The sequence below is a fragment of the Malaclemys terrapin genome, chromosome 3 (assembly GCF_027887155.1).
Source record: "Malaclemys terrapin pileata isolate rMalTer1 chromosome 3, rMalTer1.hap1, whole genome shotgun sequence".
NCBI lineage: Eukaryota > Metazoa > Chordata > Testudines > Emydidae > Malaclemys > Malaclemys terrapin.
Genome location: NC_071507.1, coordinates 120,928,320 through 120,947,989, shown reverse-complemented (window position 1 = coordinate 120,947,989; position 19,670 = coordinate 120,928,320). Strand labels below are relative to the sequence as shown.

Here is a 19,670-nt window from a genome sequence, read left to right as displayed (position 1 = left end):
GCATGCTCTACCTCGTAATACAAAGTATACTCAAGCAGAGTGAAATCAAGCTCTCAAAAAAACCTACTTTGGAAAACCCCCTAGCCTCCTAATCAGAAATGGACTAACGATCAAATAAGCAACCAAACAAACAACTGTAAGGGCCTGAATGGGAGGAGACAGGAAAAAAGGGAAGAGACTGCATGCTCTAAACCTTGTGGATCCCTTCAGGTCACAGGCCCAGAGTAGCTGATCCACTCTTCATTAGGCACTGCTTACAATTTCTCAGCAATTGCTGAAATGTGATACAATAATCATGACCCTTGAATTTTTGAAGACTTTTGCTCATCTCCCATTAATGGATATCAGATGGCTAGGATACCGGATCATTTTGACATGGAGGGGAAATTCCACTCTGCTGTGCCCCAAACACAAACAAATTAATGGGTCCATCCTTGTGCATTTTCGACAGCGTGGGCCACATAACTAGACAGTTTCCTCCCTTTAAAAGCTGCCTGCTGCACTGATTGTTTTGTGACTCTCCAGCCAAACAAAATGTTGGAGGAATTCCCATCTTTTTACAAGAACAGGTGTTTTTAATAAAAATCAAGTGACAACCCAAAGAAAACAAACTTAGCACTGGGCGCACACACCCATATGCTAGAGGCACAGAACCTAGCAGAAATGTTAACACAAATCTCTCTCTGACTGTGAATGGGTGTCCAGCTCACACTCACCTTGAAGGGTTTAATGGAGGCCAGGTGGGCCAATTAACCTATTGGACTGAAGGCTGATAGGAAAACCATAATGAGGGGAAGTTCAGCTGTGCGGGAACAGGTGGAGCTGATAACAGAAAGAGGGCTGCTGCTAGGAAAGGGAAGTCACCCCCTAGGAAGAGGGAGGAGGGTTTGGGAGCTGGTACTCCCAGAGAAAGGAGGGGAACCAGGAGAGTTAGAAAGCAGTCCAAGGCAGTAAGACTGGGAAAGGATACCCATATCTGCTAGGTTGAGGGTCCCTGGACCGGAACCTGGAGTAGAGGGTGGGACTGGGTTCCTCTGCCAGCCACAAAGGGTATTGCATAGACCAGGCACAGGCCATAAACAGGAAGACTGCCTGGGTCACTGTGTGGGTGACAGAGAATTGAAGGACTGTACCCTGGAAGGGGGGGAAACACTAAGTAACCTGGCCAGAGGGCTAAGTCATGAAGAGGACATTGCAGTATCTGGAGCGAGAGAAGGGCCACAGACCTAAGACAGACAGACAGACAGCAGAAGGGGGGCATCCACCTTGAGAGCCAATCCCCTAGGGTTACCATATGTCCTCTTTTTCCCAGACATGTCCGGCTTTTCGGCACTCAAACCCCCGTCCAGGGGGAATTGCCAAAAAGCCGAACATGTCTGGGAAAATGGCGGCTCTGCTCCTCCCCTGACTCTTCGGCTCTGTTTAAGAGCCGAGCTGTCCGAGCGCTATGGGCTTCAGGCAGCCCCCTTGCCTCCGGACCCCAGCCGCCGGCCGGGCACTTCCCCTCCCGGGCTCCGGCGGTGCAGGGTCCGGAGGTATGGGGGCTGCCCAAAGCCCGTAGCTCTTGGCTCTTAAACAGAGCCGAAGAGTCGGGGAGGAGCAGAGCTGCCACGGCTGGAGGCTCTGCTCCTCCCCTGACTCTTCGGCTCTGTTTAAGAACCGGGCTACCCGAGCGCTACCGGCTTCGGGCAGCCCCCATGCCTCCGGACCCTGCACCGCCGGAGCCCAGGAGGGGAAGTGCCCAGCTGGGGGCGCAGGGTCCGGAGGCAAGGGGGCTGCCCGAAGCCCAAGCGCTACCGGCTTCACGGTTTGCCGGGCAGCCTCCAGACCCCGCGCCCCCGGCTGGGTGCTTCCCCTCCCGGGCTCCAGCTGCGCTGGGGAAGCGCCGGCTGGGGGCGCAGGGTCTGGGGGCTGCCCGGCAAACCATGAAGCCGGTAGCGTTCGGGCAGCCCTTTCCCTATGGCTGGAAAGGAGGGGGCGGAGTTAGGGCGGGGAAGGAGTGGAGTTGGGGCGGGGCTGGGGTGGGGTGGGGAAATGGGCGGGGCCAGAGCCCATGGAGGGTCCTCTTTTTTTATTTATTAGATATGGTAACCCTACAATCCCCAGAGTGACCAGGAGTGAGTGGAGTGGACCAAGTGGTGAGCGGAGCACCCAGTGACACTACCCCATATTAACATAATAAATCCCTATGCTTTGTTAATTATGAGATGGCAAATCCAGCACAGTCCCGTAGCCATGGAGGTTCCCCCAGCTAAAGGAGCTAGTGCATTCTTCCTGCAGAAGAAGGCAGAGAGACTGTTTTGGGGGGGAAATAGGGATGCATACACACTACACAGTACAAAGCTCAGCTCCTTAGAGTTGAGGCCAGAGGATCAGCCACAGATTGGATCTTCCCCAAGTGGAAGAGTGTATTGGAGCTTCAAAAGGGTACTTTAGATCTTTTTCCCCATCACTTCTCCTGCTATTCAGGCAGTGTTCCTGGACTTGGCCTACTATATAAGAAGTTTGGTGTAATGTTTACACTGCTGCGTATTTAACTCCTCATGAAGTGAGATAATGTAACTTTTTGTGCTACCAGCAGCATATGGATCATGTGCAACTGTGTCTTAATAGGCATTTGTTTATTTGTAACTACTTGATAAGCATTCCAGGTACACCCTAGTAGAACACACCCATCTCCAAACATACCAGGTACACCCTAATATTCCATTGACAGCAACAGAATGTTGTTAGTATAAGGAGCACTGCACATGAAGTAGAAGATCAATAATGAAGGGGTTAAATAAAAAGGTCCATATAAAATTTAAGGGCCCCACTCTTTCTATCTATGGTATTTATATGGAGCCCATCACTATAGTATTTAAGCACAATCTTCAATGTATTTCACCTCACAATATACATAGTCACACAGGAAGACTGGGGGGGAGGGATAGCTCAGGGGTTTGCGCTTTGGCCTGCTAAACCCAGGGTTGAGAGTTCAATCCTTGAGGGGGCCATTTAGGGATCTGGGGCAAAAATCTGTCTGGGGATTGGTCCTGCTTTGAGCAGGGGGTTGGACTAGATGACCTCCTGAGGTCCCTTCCAACCCTGATATTCTATGATTCTATGACTGTGCGGTAGGACTTAAACACAGGTCGTCCAAGGCTAGGGCACTAACCACTGGACCATCCTTCCTGTCTGTCAAGGATGAGATTTAATGGGGATTACCTATTTGGTAAGGTACCACTCAGCATGAATAAGAGTGGCAAGTCAATCTCTAAATGACTGTTTGTTTAAAAAAAAAAAAACAGATTTCAGTGAAACAGTATAGTCATCCATTTGACATGTAGGTTGGTGATGGTGATTGTGAAATACTCAGAGTAGAGAGGCTACAAACACAGAGAACTAATAATAAAGAGGGCTTTCAACTATATTAACTGGGTACATGTTACCTCAAGATGGGATGTAGAGATAAAATTTCTAGATGCCATTAATGACTGCTTCTTGGAACATCTTTTCCTGGAACCCACAAGGAGAGAGGCAATTCTTGTTCTACTCCTAAGTGGAGCACAGGATCGGTCCAAGAACAGCTCAGTAATAGTGACCATAATGTAATTAAATTTAACATCCTCGTAGGGGGGGGAATATCAAAGAAAACCTCCACAGTAGCATTTAACTTCATAAAGGGGAACTACACAAAAATGAGGAAGCTAGTTAAATGGAAATTAAAAGAAACAATCACAAGAGTGAAAAGCCTGCAGGTTGCATGGAAATTATTTTAAAACACTATAATAGTGTCTCAAACTAAATATATATCTCAAATCAGTATTAAAGTGTAATTAGACAGACCAAGAAAGAATTTGGAGAGCAACTACTAAAAGACAGGGAAAAAAATGCTGTTATGTTTTGTAAGTACATCAGAAGCAGGAAGCCTGCCAAACAATCATTGGAGCCACTGGATAATCAAGGTGCAAAAGGAGGACTCAAGGAACACAAAGCCATTGCAGAGAAGCTAAATGAATTATTTGTATCAGTCTTCACTGCAGAGAATGGGAGTGAGATTGCCACACCTGAGCTGTTCTTTTCAGGTGACAAATATGAGGAACTGTCTCAGGTTGAGGTGTCAGTAGAGGAGGTTATGGTACAAATTGATAAATCAAACAGTCATAAGTCAAAAGGACTAGATGACATTCACCAAGGCGTTCTGAAGGAACTGAAATATGAAACTGCAGAATTAACTGTGGTATGTAACCTATCGCTTAAATCAGCCTCTGTACCAGATCACTGAAGGATAGCTAATGTAACACTTTTTTGTTTTAAAGGCTCCAGAAGTGATCCTGGCAGACACAGGCTGGTAACTTCAGTAGAGGGCAAATTGATTGAAACTATAGAAGAACAGCTATGTTGGGTAAGAGTCAACAAGGCTTTTGTAGAGGGAAATCATGCCTCACCAATCTGTTAGAATTCTTTTGATAGTATCAACCAGCATGTAGACAAGGGCGATCCAGTTGATCTATGTACTTGGATTTGACAAGGTCTCACACCAAAGGCTCTTAAACAAAGTAAGCAGTCATAGGATAAGAGGCAAGGTCCTCTCATGGATCAGTAATTGGTTAAAGGATACGAAACTGAGGGCAAGAATAAAGGGCCAGTTTTCACGTGGAGAAAGGTAAACAGAGGGGTTTCCCCAAGGATATGTACTGGGACCTGTGCTGTTCAACATTCATAAATGAGCTGGAAAAAGGGAGATAAACAGCGAGGTGGCAAAGTTCGGAGATCATACAAAATTTCTCAATCTGATTAAGTCCAAGACTAACTGTGAAGAATTGCCAAAGGATCTCACAAAAATGGATGACTGGGCAACAAAATGGCAGATGAAATTCAACATTGATAAGTGCAAAATAATGCACATTGAAAAATATAATTCTAAATTTACATACAAAATGATGAAGTCTAAATTAGATGTTACCACTCAAGAAAGAGAACTTGGGGTAATTGTGGATAGTTCTCTGAAATGTGCAGCACAGTCTAAAAAGCTAACAGAATGTTAGGGCCTGTTAGGAAAGGGATAGAAAATAAGACAGAAAATATCACAATTCAACTATATAAATCCATGGTACGGTCATGCCTTGAATATTGCATGTAGTTCAGATCGCCTCATCTCAAAACAGATAGATTATTTGAAAAAGTACAGAGAAGGACAACAAAAATGATGAGGGGTATGGAACAGCTTCCCTATGAGCACATCTTAAAAAGTCTGGGACTGTTCATCTTAGAAAAAGAGATGACAAAGGGGGGGATATGATAGAGAACCATAAAATCACGACTGCTGTGGAGCAAGTGAACAGGGAAGTGTTATTCACCCTTTCACATAACACAAGAACCAGGGGTCACCCAACGAAATTAATAGGCAGCCAGTTTAAAATAAACATAAGGCAGTACTACTTCACACAACACACAGTCAACCTGTGGAGCTCAGTGCCAGGGGCTGTTGTGAAGGCCAAAACGATAAATGGGTTTAAAAAAGAATTAGATAAGTTAATGGAGGATAGGTCCATCAGTGGCTATTAACTAAGACGGTCAAGGTTTGAAACCCCATGCTCTGCTAGTCCCTAAATTTCTGACAGTCAAAACACGGGACTTGACAACAGCTGATGGATCATTCAATAATTGCCTTGTTCTGTTCATTCCCTCCGAAGCATCTGGCACCTGCCACTGTAGGAAGACAGGATACTGGGCTAAATGGACCATTAATCTGACTCCGTATAGCCATTCTTATGTTCTTAATCTGATTATATTCTTGAGCTGTACAATTTATCTGCACACAATATCCTAAAACCCTAAGCAGGAGTCTGCTGCTAGGAAAGAAGCACAGGTGGAAAAAGGCATTCTTGGCCATTCCTGCAATTTAAGCACTTAAAATAGCTGAGGCTCCCCTTTGTGAAAATGAGTCACAAAATGTGGGCCAATTCTTCCAATTGGAGGAAGCGTATATAATCTCTGCTATTTTCCCTGGTTATTTACTCCATTCTAGCATCATTACCTCAGACTTAATGGGACTGATTCAAAGCCAGCTAGCTTTCATCCAAGTTGCTATCTTGATTAGACATGGGAAGAAGCAGTCAACTGTATTGTCTGGACCCAATAAAAAGGGGAACTATAGCCAAATGTCCTACTGAAGGCCCCAAAATTCACCTAGCCTACCTCTCTGGATAGTTTCGCATACATACAGGAAGGAGGAGAGAATGGAGTCCTGTGTTACCCGCACAAGAGATCTCTCGCGACAGATGTGTAATTACCCAACTCTGCCTTCTGTCAGAAAGGAAAAAACAGCACCATTTAGACTGAATTGGTCAATCTCTGACTGGGTGTATAATATGGCTGGTCAGAAAATTTTGAAGTGTTGACAAAGGCTAAAACAACAATACTTTGTGGTCAGTCATACGATGGCTGCTGATAAATCTCAAGGTATAGGTATATATTTATAAACTGATATGATGGCCACATGCGTACACACTCTTATGACACCAGAAAAATGTCCCACCCTTCCTGTACCAATTGTTAAGGTCACTGCATGGGGCACGAATACATACACATGGACATACTGGAATGTCCGTGGCAGCAAAAGACAGAGCAGCCTTTTCCAAATCCATACTGCCACTCAGTTGCAGTTGGTTGCTAAGGAGTGTGCTCAAGAGATATGCTATATGCTCTTTTTCCTACACTCTGAGACTTCTCCCACACTCCACAGGTCAGATAGTTTTCTGCCTGGTAGCATTTTGCCAATCTGAAACCTGAATTTGTGTAACAGAAAACAACTTTCCATTGCTATAGGTAGGGGTATCCTGCCCTTTGTCAAGAAAGCTCTAAAGAATGTTAGTTATGCCCTGTAATCCCTGTGCATATTCAGTAAAGACCAGTAGTCTTTCACCTTTTCCCTACTGCTGACATGCTATTCAGACTCATATGGGCAACCTGATAACTTAATACTGGCAAGGCAAACTTGTACTTCTCATTGTTTTTATAGAATGATCACTGCTTAAGCCCCAAAAGATGTCTGTAGTTAGCACTTACACAAACAGAGATCACCTTTAAAAAATGCTTGTTATCCTCTTTAGATGCACCTCTTGCCTGAATCAAATTATATAAACTAGTTTATAAAGTTGAGATTTGAAAATACTAATCTCTGAAGAAATAATAGAAAAAGTTTTAAAAAATACCCATTCGCACACAACTCCATAAGCAAGTGATAGGTAAACCAGATTAAAATACAAATTAAAAAAAGCTAAGAAGGAAGTTAGTGACTGACTAGTATTTTGGAGGAAAGACTCTTCAGCTGAGAGCTGAAAAACCTCCCCGTGCAGTTCTCCCCTATTCCATGGCTCCTTAAGCAGAAACAGGGATAACAAAACTTGATGTTCTTTCTCTTTTGAAGAAGTGGAGAGGTAAAATTTAAAAAACAGTAAAAGAAAAAAATCTTGATACTCCAAATAAGGGCTATTCAATGCAAATTATGCATGCTGGGGGAGATTACAAAGATATGAGGGACTTGGATAAATGAGATTCAATTGAAAAACAATTGAAGTTGATTCCACAGTATTTCCAGCTGTGACAAAAAAACAGAAATCCTGGAAATCTTGCCAGAAAACCAGTTCTTGAAAGAGAGCAGAGGTCAGACTGAGCTGAATTAGAGCATACAAGCACTTCCCTCATAGCCCCAGACAAATGCTGTTTCTGCAGATGGTCCTGAAGAGAGGCTTTTGAATCTGAATGGATCTGAAGTGCTGATTGACTATAGGGATAGCAACAGTGGGCCAAATCCTGAACATTAAGGTCTCCGGGGTAGAAAGGGACCTGTCCTAATTGGTCACTTGAGGGTTCTCCCAACATGAAAGAATCTTCAGCTGATATAAAACTGTTACAGCAACTCTAGACAGTTAAACCATATCAGACTGCAAAGGTATGTTACTTTGCTACTACAGCCACTCATTCTTCCTTTTACGGACCATAGTTTAAGCCAGGAGTCTCAAACTCAAATGACCACAAGGGCCACATGAGGACTAGTGCATTTGCCCGAGGGCCGCATCACTGACACCTCCCCTCGCTGGCCACGGCTCCACCCCCACTCCACCCCTTCCATGAGGTCCTGCCCCTGCCCCGTCTCTTCTCCCCCTCCCCCGAGTGTGCTCCTTCCCCCTCCCTCCTGGAAAGTGCTAAGCATTATACAGAGCATACAGATCACTGCTGTTCCTACAAGTCATTTCCAAGCAGTTTTAATAAAATATATACACTCAGTAATGCACCTCACTCAAAGGACAAAACATGCACTTAGTTAGATTTACTTCTGTTAAAGCCCCCCCACTGCATTGGGCTGCACCACCACTCCACCACTGCTCTGCCTTTTCCAGGGGTGGCAGGTTTATAGAAATTTTGAAGGTGCCCAGAACCTGCCCCCCCAAACCCCACCCCCACCTGCCTAAGGCTCTGGGAGGGAGTTTGGGTGGGGGTGGGGGTCTAGAGTGCAGGCTCTGGGATGGAGTTTGGGGTTAGGAGGGGGTGCAGAGGTGAGGCCGGGGGACACTCGGGGGAGGTGCGTGGGGGCGCAGGCGGGGCCGGGGGAGAGACCCGGCTCCAAACATTGGGGAGCAGCGAGCAGGGAGCTTAGCTGCCACACAAAATAACTCGGCGGGGGGGGAGGTGAGAGGAGTTTGGATGTGACCGGAAGTAACTGGGGGGGGGGGCATGGGGAGCTTGGTGGGCCACAGGGAAGAGCTCTGAGGGCCACATGCAGCCCCCGGGCCGCGTGTTTGAGACCCCTGGTTTAAGCCAAATTTTGAGCTCTATAGGGCAGGGATTTGTTTACACAGCATCATGCATTGCGTCTATGATGAGGTAGAAACAATCACAGATACCTTAGAAATTCACCCACAAAACATTAGGGTATGCAAGCTCTTTGGGGGCAGAGACCTTGTCGTCTTACTCTTTGGAAAGCACCTAGCATACTTTTACTGCTATATAAATAATAATCATAATAATTACCTGCTATGACCTACCAATACTCCCACATACTTTATAAGGAAGTGATTAAGGCATGTGGGGAAGGGAAGTGATTTAGACTGAAACAAACATCTCGATACTTTGCCTTATTTTATTTATTTGGGGCCAGATTATGATCTCCTTATTCATGTTAAATAGTGCCTTGCACCACTGAGACTACATGTGGAGCAAGGTACTATTCAGTGTGACAAAGGATATGGCAATCTGATCCTTGTGTTAAAACAAGAGAAACAATGATTAAGCATTAGATGTGTGTTACTTACGGTTCAGCCTCAACGCTCTGATCAGGAGCTACATAGTTGGCAGGGATGTAGCCACGGAGCTTCTGTCCAGGCTGTGTTGATTCACTGTCCAGGAGGAGGCTAGCATACCACCAGCCCTCCGGAGATGTATCCAGCACCTCGAGTTTATCTCCAGCTCGGAAGCTCAGGTCCTCCTTAGTGCGGCCCTGATAATCAAAAAGTGCTACAAACTTGTGGTGGTGCTTGGGCTTGGGCAAAGGAATTCTAGTCACATCTTTCTTTGTTGTTATCTGAGAAGTATTCTCTGTCTGGCAGTCATCTCCCGACCAGCCCAGATTATCTTGGCCCATCCCCGTCTTATATCTCTCTCCCTGTCCACCATCACTCTCTTGGAAGAGCCAAGGGGCACACCGCTGCATCCAAGTGCAATGTTTCCGGCAAAAGTTCCCCATGCTGCTCTTCTGTTTCTTTGTGGCTTCTTCTCTCCTCCTTATGTCTCCTTTCTTTTCCAAGTGGCAAGACCTTTATACATACTTTTGCATTATCATCCGTTTAGTTCTTTGCAGGATATTTTTCCTCCTTTGGTACAGGGTTAAATAAATTTTGCTGCAGCTGGAAACTTTTCTCTCCAGAGCCCCAATGAGAGCTCCTTTCAGGCAGCTTCAGACTCAGGAATTATACCTGAGCATTAAAGTGCAATAGTGCATGTGAGTGAATTGTTTGCTTCCTCTTCTGATCAAGAAAACAAAAAAAGAAAGTGTTTGGGCCAAAATCTGGGAGCAACAGACAATCATTGATCTTTTTGTCCTGCCAAAAGAAAAAAAATGTAAAAATAATTAGGAATCATTAGAAAATCTTAGTGTTGACTCTTCCCAAGTTGTACTGCTTCTGATAATTCTTTTTCTTGTCCCATATGGGTGCCTGCTCTGTGATCAGCAGTGAACCTCTCTGTGCATTCTAGCTCTTGATAATGAATAACCAACCTGGCCAGCCTGTTGTTTTCACAGCCTGAGACGTGGCCTGCCTGAATGTTTTTATTTGCTTCCTCATTTGCTTTGGTTTCTCTTCTCAGAGGTATGCAAGTAGGATTCCCAATGTCCCTCCAGTGCCCCCATCTGGGAGCACAACTGCTGCTGCTTTCAACATGCAAGCTTACATTGCTTTTATGTCAGGGCTTTAGAAATCCCCTTACTGTGCCTGAAGTTCTTGAACTAGGTTTGGCACTTTACAAAAGGAAAAATAAATATTTGTCTGTTACAGTGAAAGTCATAGATTTTAATTTCTTCCTCATTCTTTGACTTAAAAATTAAACACACTAGCGATAGAATCATGTTACATTGTTGAATTGTACCCGCCTTTCAGGATAAACGACTATTATACTAGAGAGACAAGGCAGGTAGGCAATCTTTTATTGGATCAGTTTCATAACAATATCCAATAAAATATATATATATATATATATATATATATATATAGTGTTGTGGTAGCTGTGTTGGTACCAGGATATGAGAGATACAAGGTGAGGTATATGAGAGATACAAGGTGAGGGATGTGTGTTTGTGTGTGTGTGTGTGTGTGTGTGTGTGTTTGTGCGTGTGTGTCTTAAGAGTAAGATATATACAGATAACCAAGTGGGTAATTTTTGTCAATTTCCCTGGGGGAAAACTATATTTCAAAAACCAGTGTTACACTTCCTGGGGGTACCCAAGGCTATAAGGTGCCTAGTTACCAACTACCTTTAGCATGAGGAAACCTTGTCTGTGCCTGCCAGGGGTCAGATCCCCAACTCCACCAGCCACGGGCAAGCTAAACACTCTAGACCTACAGAGGCCTTGCACTCTCTCTGCTGGTTAGCTATTGGCACACTCCAATCCCTGAGAAGAGACAGGAGGGAACTGGATGTGCCACAGGTGCAAACACTGACACATGAGAATGTTTCTTTCGCATGAAAAATCCTAAATTTTAAGGCCAAAATCTGTCCTGATTTTCACCCCTTTAAGCCAATTAACTTGACTAGTCACAAACAGGGCATTAGTCAAGATAGATTTTGACCTTTAATGTTTAATAACAGTAAACTGGAATATTTTTTTCCTGATCCACTCTGAGGATTCAGTCCTGAATATGAAGCAACCAAATCCTCATCTGGAAGAATGGGTAGTTCCCATCTCTGATAGCTTCAAATAAAACAAGACATTGAGGCTAATACACAGCCTTACCCACTAAGGAGGATGTTCCTCAGAATTTTTTTCTTGGTAACTGGTTGATAAAAATAGAGCTATAGAATGACTTTAAAGCAATACCACAATGCCCAGTGTAACAAATGCCTCCTAATGTTTGTTTAGAGACACAGAACAATAGCAATCCATATTTATATATTTAACTTTTTCCAGGTCATTCTTCCAAAGTCAAATATTGGCAAACAATTAAATTCATTGTGAGTTGCAAACAGATTTTGGTCCTCCCCACCCCATCCCACCCCTTTTTTTTAGACAATTCCCTTTTGTGCTAAAAGGCATAGAAACTGACTTGGCTGCTTATTTATTGGCTCCTGTGAGCTATTTATTAAATCTCTCTGACCAACTGAGTGCACAGATAAAGAAAGTAAAGTCAATCAATATTAGAGTTCCCAAGAGACATGTTGTAGAATGATTTTTGTTACAGCATCCACTAGATTTGTTACAAAATTCTCTAGATATATTGTTTGAGGTGCCCTGGTTCAAATTACTGGCTGTAGGTCAGAACTGTCAGTAGGTCCTCAAATCTGGGTATTTCCCAAGCACATAACCAGTATATTTGTCACAATGTGAAGTTCCCTTCTAGTAACCATTTTGTCTTGGAGAGTTTACATTAGTGACTGGGTGTGTTCCTCCTGTCCTCTGTTCATTTGCATTTTCTTATATAACTACAGTCTGACTCCACAGCTAACATATTATATTTAATTATATAACTGTCAAATTAATAATGAAGTATATATGGTACTTTATCCTTAAATACCATGGTAAAGGATACATTCAGTGATACTAGGTCAGATAAAAGCTACAAGGGCAATCAATCCTCATGTTTATTATTATTATCATAAACAGTCACCAAGACCAGATGGTATTCACCCAAGAGTTCTGAAGGAACTCCAATGTGAAATTGCGGAACTACTGTGCATAACTGTGGTATGTAACCTATCATTTAAATCACGTTCTGTACCAAATGACTGGAGGATAGCTAATGTGACACCAATTTTTAAAAAAGGTTCCAGAGGCGATCCTGACACTTACTTAGGTCAGTAAGCCTAACTTCAGTACTGGGCAATTTGACTGAAACTATAGTAAAGAACAGAATTATCAGACACATAGATGAACACGATGTGTTGGGGAAGAGCTAATATGTTTTTTGTAAATGGTGAGGAATGATTTCCCATCTACTAGAATTCTTTGAGGGAGTCAACAACAAGGGTGCCATTTGAGGGGCGGGGGGCAGAAGCCTCCCTGAGTTTCATACAGGAGGTGTGCAAGCTCCCACGTGACGCTCTTAACTACAGCATAGCATTAGGCCCTGTCTACACAAGTTTCTGCACAGTAAAGCAGCTTTCTGCGTTGTAACTCCCAAGGTGTACATACTGCCAAGTCACTTAGGCCTGGTCTACACTAACCCCCCCATTCGAACTAAGGTACGCAACTTCAGCTACGTGAATAACGTAGCTGAAGTTCGAAGTACCTTAGTTCGAACTTACCTCGGTCCAAACGCGGCAGGCAGGCTCCCCCGTCGACTTCGCGGTACTCCTCTCGCCGAGCTGGAGTACCGCAGTCGACGGCGAGCACTTCCGGGTTCGACTTATCTCGTCCAGACAAGACGCGATAAGTCGAACCCAGAAGTTCGATTTGCTTGCTGCTGAACTACCGGGTAGTGTAACTCTGTCAGTGTAGACATGCCCTTAGTGTGAAATGTAAGTTCTACAGGGGAGATGTGCCCCTCCAGCAGGGAGTCAGTATTTTGTTTACAAACAGAGGCAGGGTGATTAAGATAAGAAAGGGCTGGTGATTTAATTAAGGATCTGGAAGTCTAGCCAGTAAAACAGGAATCCCTCTGTGGAGAGGGAGGAGGGGTTGTTTTAGAGATAACACAGGGGACTCAAAAAAATACAGCTAAGCCCTCTGAGCCAAGGTTACATTGAGAAAAGGGGGAGGTTTGGGGGTGTAGGTGAAAAGAAGGGGCCAAAATCCAGGGAAGGGCTAGCAGTGGTATAGAGCAGTTACCACTCTACCTATGGTACTTATGTGGCTCCATCACCATAGTATCCGAGCACCTCACAAGGTCTAACCTGTTTCTCCTCACAGCCCTTCAGTGAGGTAGAGCAGGGCTGTTATCCCCATTGTACTGGTGGGGCACTGAAGTATAGAGAGACTAAGGGGCCAGATTTTCAAAGGTATTTAGGGCACCTATTGGGATTTCCAAAAGTGCCTAGAAGGTTAGGTGCTTTGTAAACCCCATTAGATGCCCAGCTGCATCTTTGGGTGCCTAAAAGGTTTTGAAACTCTGTCCTAAGGCACTGGCCTGAGGTCATACCGAAAGTCTATGGGGGGAAATAAAACCCAGGTCTTTCATGGCTAGCTTCCTATCCAGCAGACCAGCCTATCGTTCTACTGCATGATGCAAAAAAAAAAAAGAGGACTCTGATAGATGGGAGCAAAAACAAGGCAGCCAGTTCTCTGAGACTCCAGCAATCGATCCAAGGCAATTGGGATGGATGTCATAGCTGACAGCATGAAAAGAAGCACAGAGGTCAGGAAGGATGGAGAATGAGAGACAGATAAGAGGAGATCACTTACCCCCCCAGGGGTGGCAGGTTCTGCCCCAGGCTGGGTTGTAGAGCAATGGCTGCTGTGCAATTTTACATTTTAACTGAAAGCCATTTTGTTTTATCATTTTTTGTTTCGAGTTTGAGAAAAGGAAGGAATGAGACAGTGTCTTATAAGTCTCAGATGTGTTTATGCCTCAAATTCTTAGGGTTTCATCTGTATTTTGGCCAAGTCCAGAACAAAAAACAGAAATTGCATCCACAGAGTCCATAAAGTCAATGATTATTGCCATGATTTGTATTATTCATGGGGCACCATTTGTTTGCTCAGTACTGTTCAGAATATGTCAGAAAATGTAATCCCTGAGCCAATGTGTATCAAATGTGTACCCCTGGATAAGATGGCTCATATATTTAAGTATGAAGTGTATAGTTATTAAGCACATGTTAATATCTAGGAGTGGAGGCACTGATGGCAATAAAAGATTTCCTGAATTAAGGACTAGAAGACCCTCCAACTTTCTCTCAAGAGGAATAGCTGTCCAGAGCTCCTGTGCTTGTTTATTTTCCTTTCCTGCTTTCAGTGGCCCTGATATACCTCAAAGTCTCTTTTTTTTTTCTCAACTTTAAAATGTGGAATTTTCTTGGTGTTTGGTTTTAAATATTCTCCTGTGAGAACTGCAACTCAATCACTGAAGTGTTTTGTTTAAGGGCCTTCTGGAAAGTAACTAGCCTTTAAATAGAAGTAAAAGCAGTGTTGCCAACTCTTATGATTTTGTGACGAGTCTCATGATAATTATTGTTTTCCTTAAAGCTCCTTGAGTCAAGTGGATATGTGATTATTTCAGCCTTTATTCTTAAAGAAAAATGAAGTTTCTAGCCCTCATGGCTGTGGAGAAGGCTTCAAAATGTGACCCCAGTCCACCCTAAAGGCTCAAAAAGCAGAAGGACAATAAAAAGAACCCCAAATCTATTATTTTACATAATCTCATTATTTTTGGTGAGCCTGTTTCATAATTTTTGAGCATTCGAGGTTGGCAATACTGTGAAAGTGACTTGAAAGTGTCAATTTCACTCCTGTTTAAGGTTACTTTCTAGTCTATTATTTGTAGAGAGGTAACACTCCTAGAGCCCCAGACAGGTGCAGTATAAACTCACGGTGCCTTGCCGTAGTCGGATGTTTCCAAAGTTAAATGATCTATTCCACGCTGCTGAACTGCAAAAAAGTGACAGAAAGTAATCTAGATTTGTCTACAATAGTTTCTATTGTTGTATTCAAGAGTTAGTAACAAAGTAAGAATATACATTAAAATTTTAAACCTAACCAGTGTCCCTTAAGTGACTTGACACAAGATGTGAGAACATGTTAGCATTAGAGCTAAGTGGGTATGCTATTTATTTAATTCTCTTTTTTATATGGAAATTAGATACAGTGCTCCTGTCAGCTAATGTCTAAATTATTATTTGCAAAAAATCTAGAGTTTTCAGGTGCCTAAATAGTTCCTGGAATCAGAGTTAAAGTTGCCCCCCCCCCCCCACCACCACCACCAAAATCTGAAATGGCACCCCTGCAAGCATGTGGAAAAGAGGGATCCAGTGGATATAGTGTACTTAGACTTCAGAAACCTTTTGATAAGGTTCCTCACCAAAGGCTCTTAAGCAAAGTAAACTGTCATGGGATAAGAAGGAAGTTCCTCTCATGCATCAATAATTGGTTAAAAGATAGGAAACAAAGGATAGGAATAAATGGTCAGTTTTCAGAATGGAGTGGAAAATAGCGGTGTCCCCCAGGGGTCTGTACTGTGAGCAGTACTGTTTAACATTTATAAATGATCTAGTAAAGGGATAAACAGTGAGGTGGCAAAATTTGCAGATGATACAAAACTACTCAAAATAATTAAGTCCCAAGCAGACTATGAAGAGTTACAAAGACTTCACAAAACTGAGTGACTGGACAACAAAATGGCAGATGAAAAGCAAGCGTTTTTTAATGATTACTTTGCCCTGAGGACTTGGGGTGCATTCGCGGCCAGTACAGCTACTGGAAAAGTCTGTTAACGTATCTGGGGATGGAGCGGAAATCCTTCAGGGACATCTCTATGAAGCTCTCCTGGAGGTACTCCAAAAGCCTTGCACAAGGTTTCTGGGCAGTGCAGCCTTATTCCGTCCTCCATGGTAGGACACTTGACCACGCCATGCTTACAGCAAGTAATCTGGTATCATTGCATGACAAAGCCTGGCAGCGTATGATCCCGGTGTTTGCTGGCATTCAAGCAACATCCTTTCTTTATCTCGCTGTGTAATCCTCAGGAGAGTGATATCGCTCATGGTAACCTGGTTGAAATACGGGAATTTAATTAAGGGGGCAGGGGTGGCCATTCCTACCGGGCTGTTTGCCTGTGCCTGAAAAGAAATCCTTCCCTGCAGTTAGCCAAGCGCGGGGGGGATGGGGGGTTGGTCCTGAGCTTTTCGCATTTGGCTAGCAGGGATCTTCCCTGATACTAGCCACGCGGTGGGAGGAGGGGTAAAGTGATCATCCCAGAGAATTGGATGGGGAGGGGTTTAGTTTGTTTTCTGCTGCTGAAGGCTAACAGGAAAACCGCAGCACTCAACGGGCTTTGCTTGGTATGTGGGAAAGGAGGGCGCAGAAGCCGAAAGACAATGGCTTACCATGGCCACATGCAAGCCAAATTCTGTTGCCCGGACCTGCGTCTGTGATCTCTAGCAGCAAAGCCACAGGCACTCAATATTAAGAGGCAAAATGAGACCTTGCACAGAAATCACATGTGCTATGTAATGTGAATAGTGTTGGTCACCGTGAAAGAGTATAAGCATTGTTCTGCAAAATGTATCTTTTTAAAAAATTCTCTCCTTTTTTCCCTCCTTCCAGCAGCTGCAAATTTTTCAAGCCTCCCTCCTTCGTCCCGAAGGCTATCTCAGATAAGACATCGGAAAAAAAAGACGCGAGACGAGATGTTTGCGGAAATCATGGAATCCACCTGCCATGAAAGAGCTCATCTGAATGAGTGGAAGGACATGGTTTCAAAGTATAGGAAAGAAGCCAGTGAACGTGAGGACAGGAGGGACCAAAGTGAGGACAGGAGGGACCAACGTGAGGAGAGGAGAGACGCTCGAGATGAAAGGTGGTGGCAGGAAGATCAGAGGAGGCAGAATGCACCACTGGGGCTCCTGCGTGAGCAAATAGACATGCTCCAGAGTCTGGTGGAGCTTCAGGAACGGCAGCAGGATAACAGAGTGCCGCTACAGCCCCTGTATAACCCTCCTCCACCCTCACCATGTTCCATAGCCTCCTCACCCAGACATGTAAGAACACGGGGGGGGGGGGGAGGGGGAGGCTCCGTACACCCTCCCATTCCACCCCAGTGGACAGCCCAAGCAAAAGGCTGTCATTTTTTTAACCTTTTTTTATTGGCCTTTTCCTTCCCGCTGATCCTCCTCCCAAACCCCACCCGGGTTCTCTCCCTCTTTTTATAATCAATTAATAAAGAATAAATGATTTTTAAATAATAGTGACTTTATTTCCTTTGAAAGCAAGCTGGGGGAAGGGGGAGGGTGGGTTCCTTACAGAGAATGAGTCAATAAAGGGGGCAGGTTTTCATGAAGGAGAAACAAACAGAAATTTCACACTAGCCTGGCCAGTCATGAAACTGGTTTTCAAAGCTTCTCTGATGCGCAGCACTTCCTGGTGTGCTCTTCTAAGTGCCCTGGTGTCTGGCTATGCGTAATCAGCAGCCAGGCGATTTGCCTCAGCCTCCCACCCCGCCATAAAGGTCTCCCCCTTACTTTCACAGAGATTGTGGAGCACACAGCAAGCAGCAATAACAATAGGGATATTGGTTTGGCTGAGGTCTGAGCGAGTCAGTAATGATCACCAGCGACCTTTTAAACGGCCAAATGCACATTCTACCACCATTCTGCACTTGCTCAGCCTGTAGTTGAACAGCTCCTGACTCCTGTCCAGGCTGCCTGTGTATGGCTTCATGAGCCATGGCATTAAGGGGTAGGCTGGGTCCCCAAGAATAACTATTGGCATTTCAACATCCCCAACGGTTATTTTCTGGTCCGGGAAGTAAGTCCCTTGCTGCAGCCGTTTAAACAGATTAGTGTTCCTGAAGACGCGAGCGTCGTGAACCCTTCCCGGCCAGCCCACGTTGCTGTTGGTGAAACATCCCTTGTGATCCACAAGTGCTTGCAGCACCATTGAAAAGTATCCCTTACGGTTTATGTACTGGGTACCCTGGTGCTCCGGTGCCAAGATAGGGATAGGGGTTCCATCTATCGCCCCACCACAGTTAGGGAATCCCATTGCAGCAAAGCCATCCACTATGACCTGCACATTTCCCAGAGTCACTACCTTTTGTAGCAGCAGCTCAGTGATTGCTTTGGCTACTTGCATCACAGCAGCCCCCACAGTAGATTTGCCCACTCCAAATTGATTCCCGAATGACCGGTAGCTGTCTGGCATTGCAAGCTTCCACAGGGCTATCACCACTCGCTTCTCAACTGTGAGGGCTGCTCTCATCTTGGTATTCTGGCGCTTCAGGGCAGGGGAAAGCAAGTCACAAAGTTCCATGAAAGTGCCCTTACGCATGCGAAAGTTTCGTAGCCACTGGGAATCGTCCCACACCTGCAACACTATGCGGTCCCACCAGTCTGTGCTTTTTTCCTGGGCCCAGAATCGGTGTTCCACAGATAGAACCTGCCCCATTAACAACATGATCTCCAAAGCACCGGGGCCCGCAGTTTGAGAGAATTCTGTGTCCATGTCCATGTCCTCATCACTCTTGTCGCTGCGCTGCCATCGCCGCCTCCTCCTCGCCTCGTTTTTCTGGTCCTGGCTCAGCATAAACTGCACGAGAACGCGCGAGGTATTTACAATGTTCATGACTGCTGTCTTGAGCTGAGCGGGCTCCATGCTTGCCGTGGTATGGAGTCTGCAGTGTTCACCCAGGAAAAAAGGCGCAAAATGGTTGTCTGCCGTTGTTTTCATGGAGGGAGGGGTGAGGCTGTACCCAGAACCACCTGCGACAATGTTATTTGCCCCATCAGGCATTGGGATCTCAACCCAGAATTCCAATGGGCGGGGGAGACTGCGGGAACTATGGGATAGCTATGGGATAATTACCCACAGTGCAACGCTCCGGAAATCGACGCTAGCCCCGGTACATGGACGCACACCACCGAATTAATGTGCTTAGTGTGGCCGCATACATTCGACTTTATACAATCTGTTTCCAAAATTCGAATTATATAAATTCGGATTAATCCCATAGTGTAGACATACCCATAGTGAGTATGCCTATAAAATGTGTGACCTAATGAGAAAATGGGCAAAGGGGAAGGGGGCTGAGAACTATTATCAACTGTTTGATCTCTGCTCCAGAACATGAGCTAAGCATATGTGTTGAGAAGGTCAGAGATGTATTATGGGATAAATCTTTAAATTCTATACAGGAAATAACTGTATCCTGGCTGATTTCTTTGTGCAAGTCCAAATGTCTAATGAATGCAGGACACAGAAGGCAGAGCAAAACCTGGTGTAGGAGGGGAACCCAGTTTTACACCTGGGAAGAGGTAGGGAG

General features: G+C 44.7%; 1 protein-coding gene across 1 annotated transcript in view; it reads right to left on the bottom strand.

Moving 5' to 3' along the window:
- Positions 1–10,279, bottom strand: part of FRK (fyn related Src family tyrosine kinase) — a 64,386-nt gene extending 54,107 nt beyond the window's left edge. Inside the window, exon 1 of the mRNA XM_054023750.1 lies at positions 9,300–10,279. Coding sequence (XP_053879725.1) covers positions 9,300–9,730 — 431 coding nt within the window. The 5' untranslated portion in view covers positions 9,731–10,279. The remainder of the gene's footprint in view (positions 1–9,299) is intronic.
- Between the last annotated feature and the right edge of the window lie 9,391 nt (positions 10,280–19,670).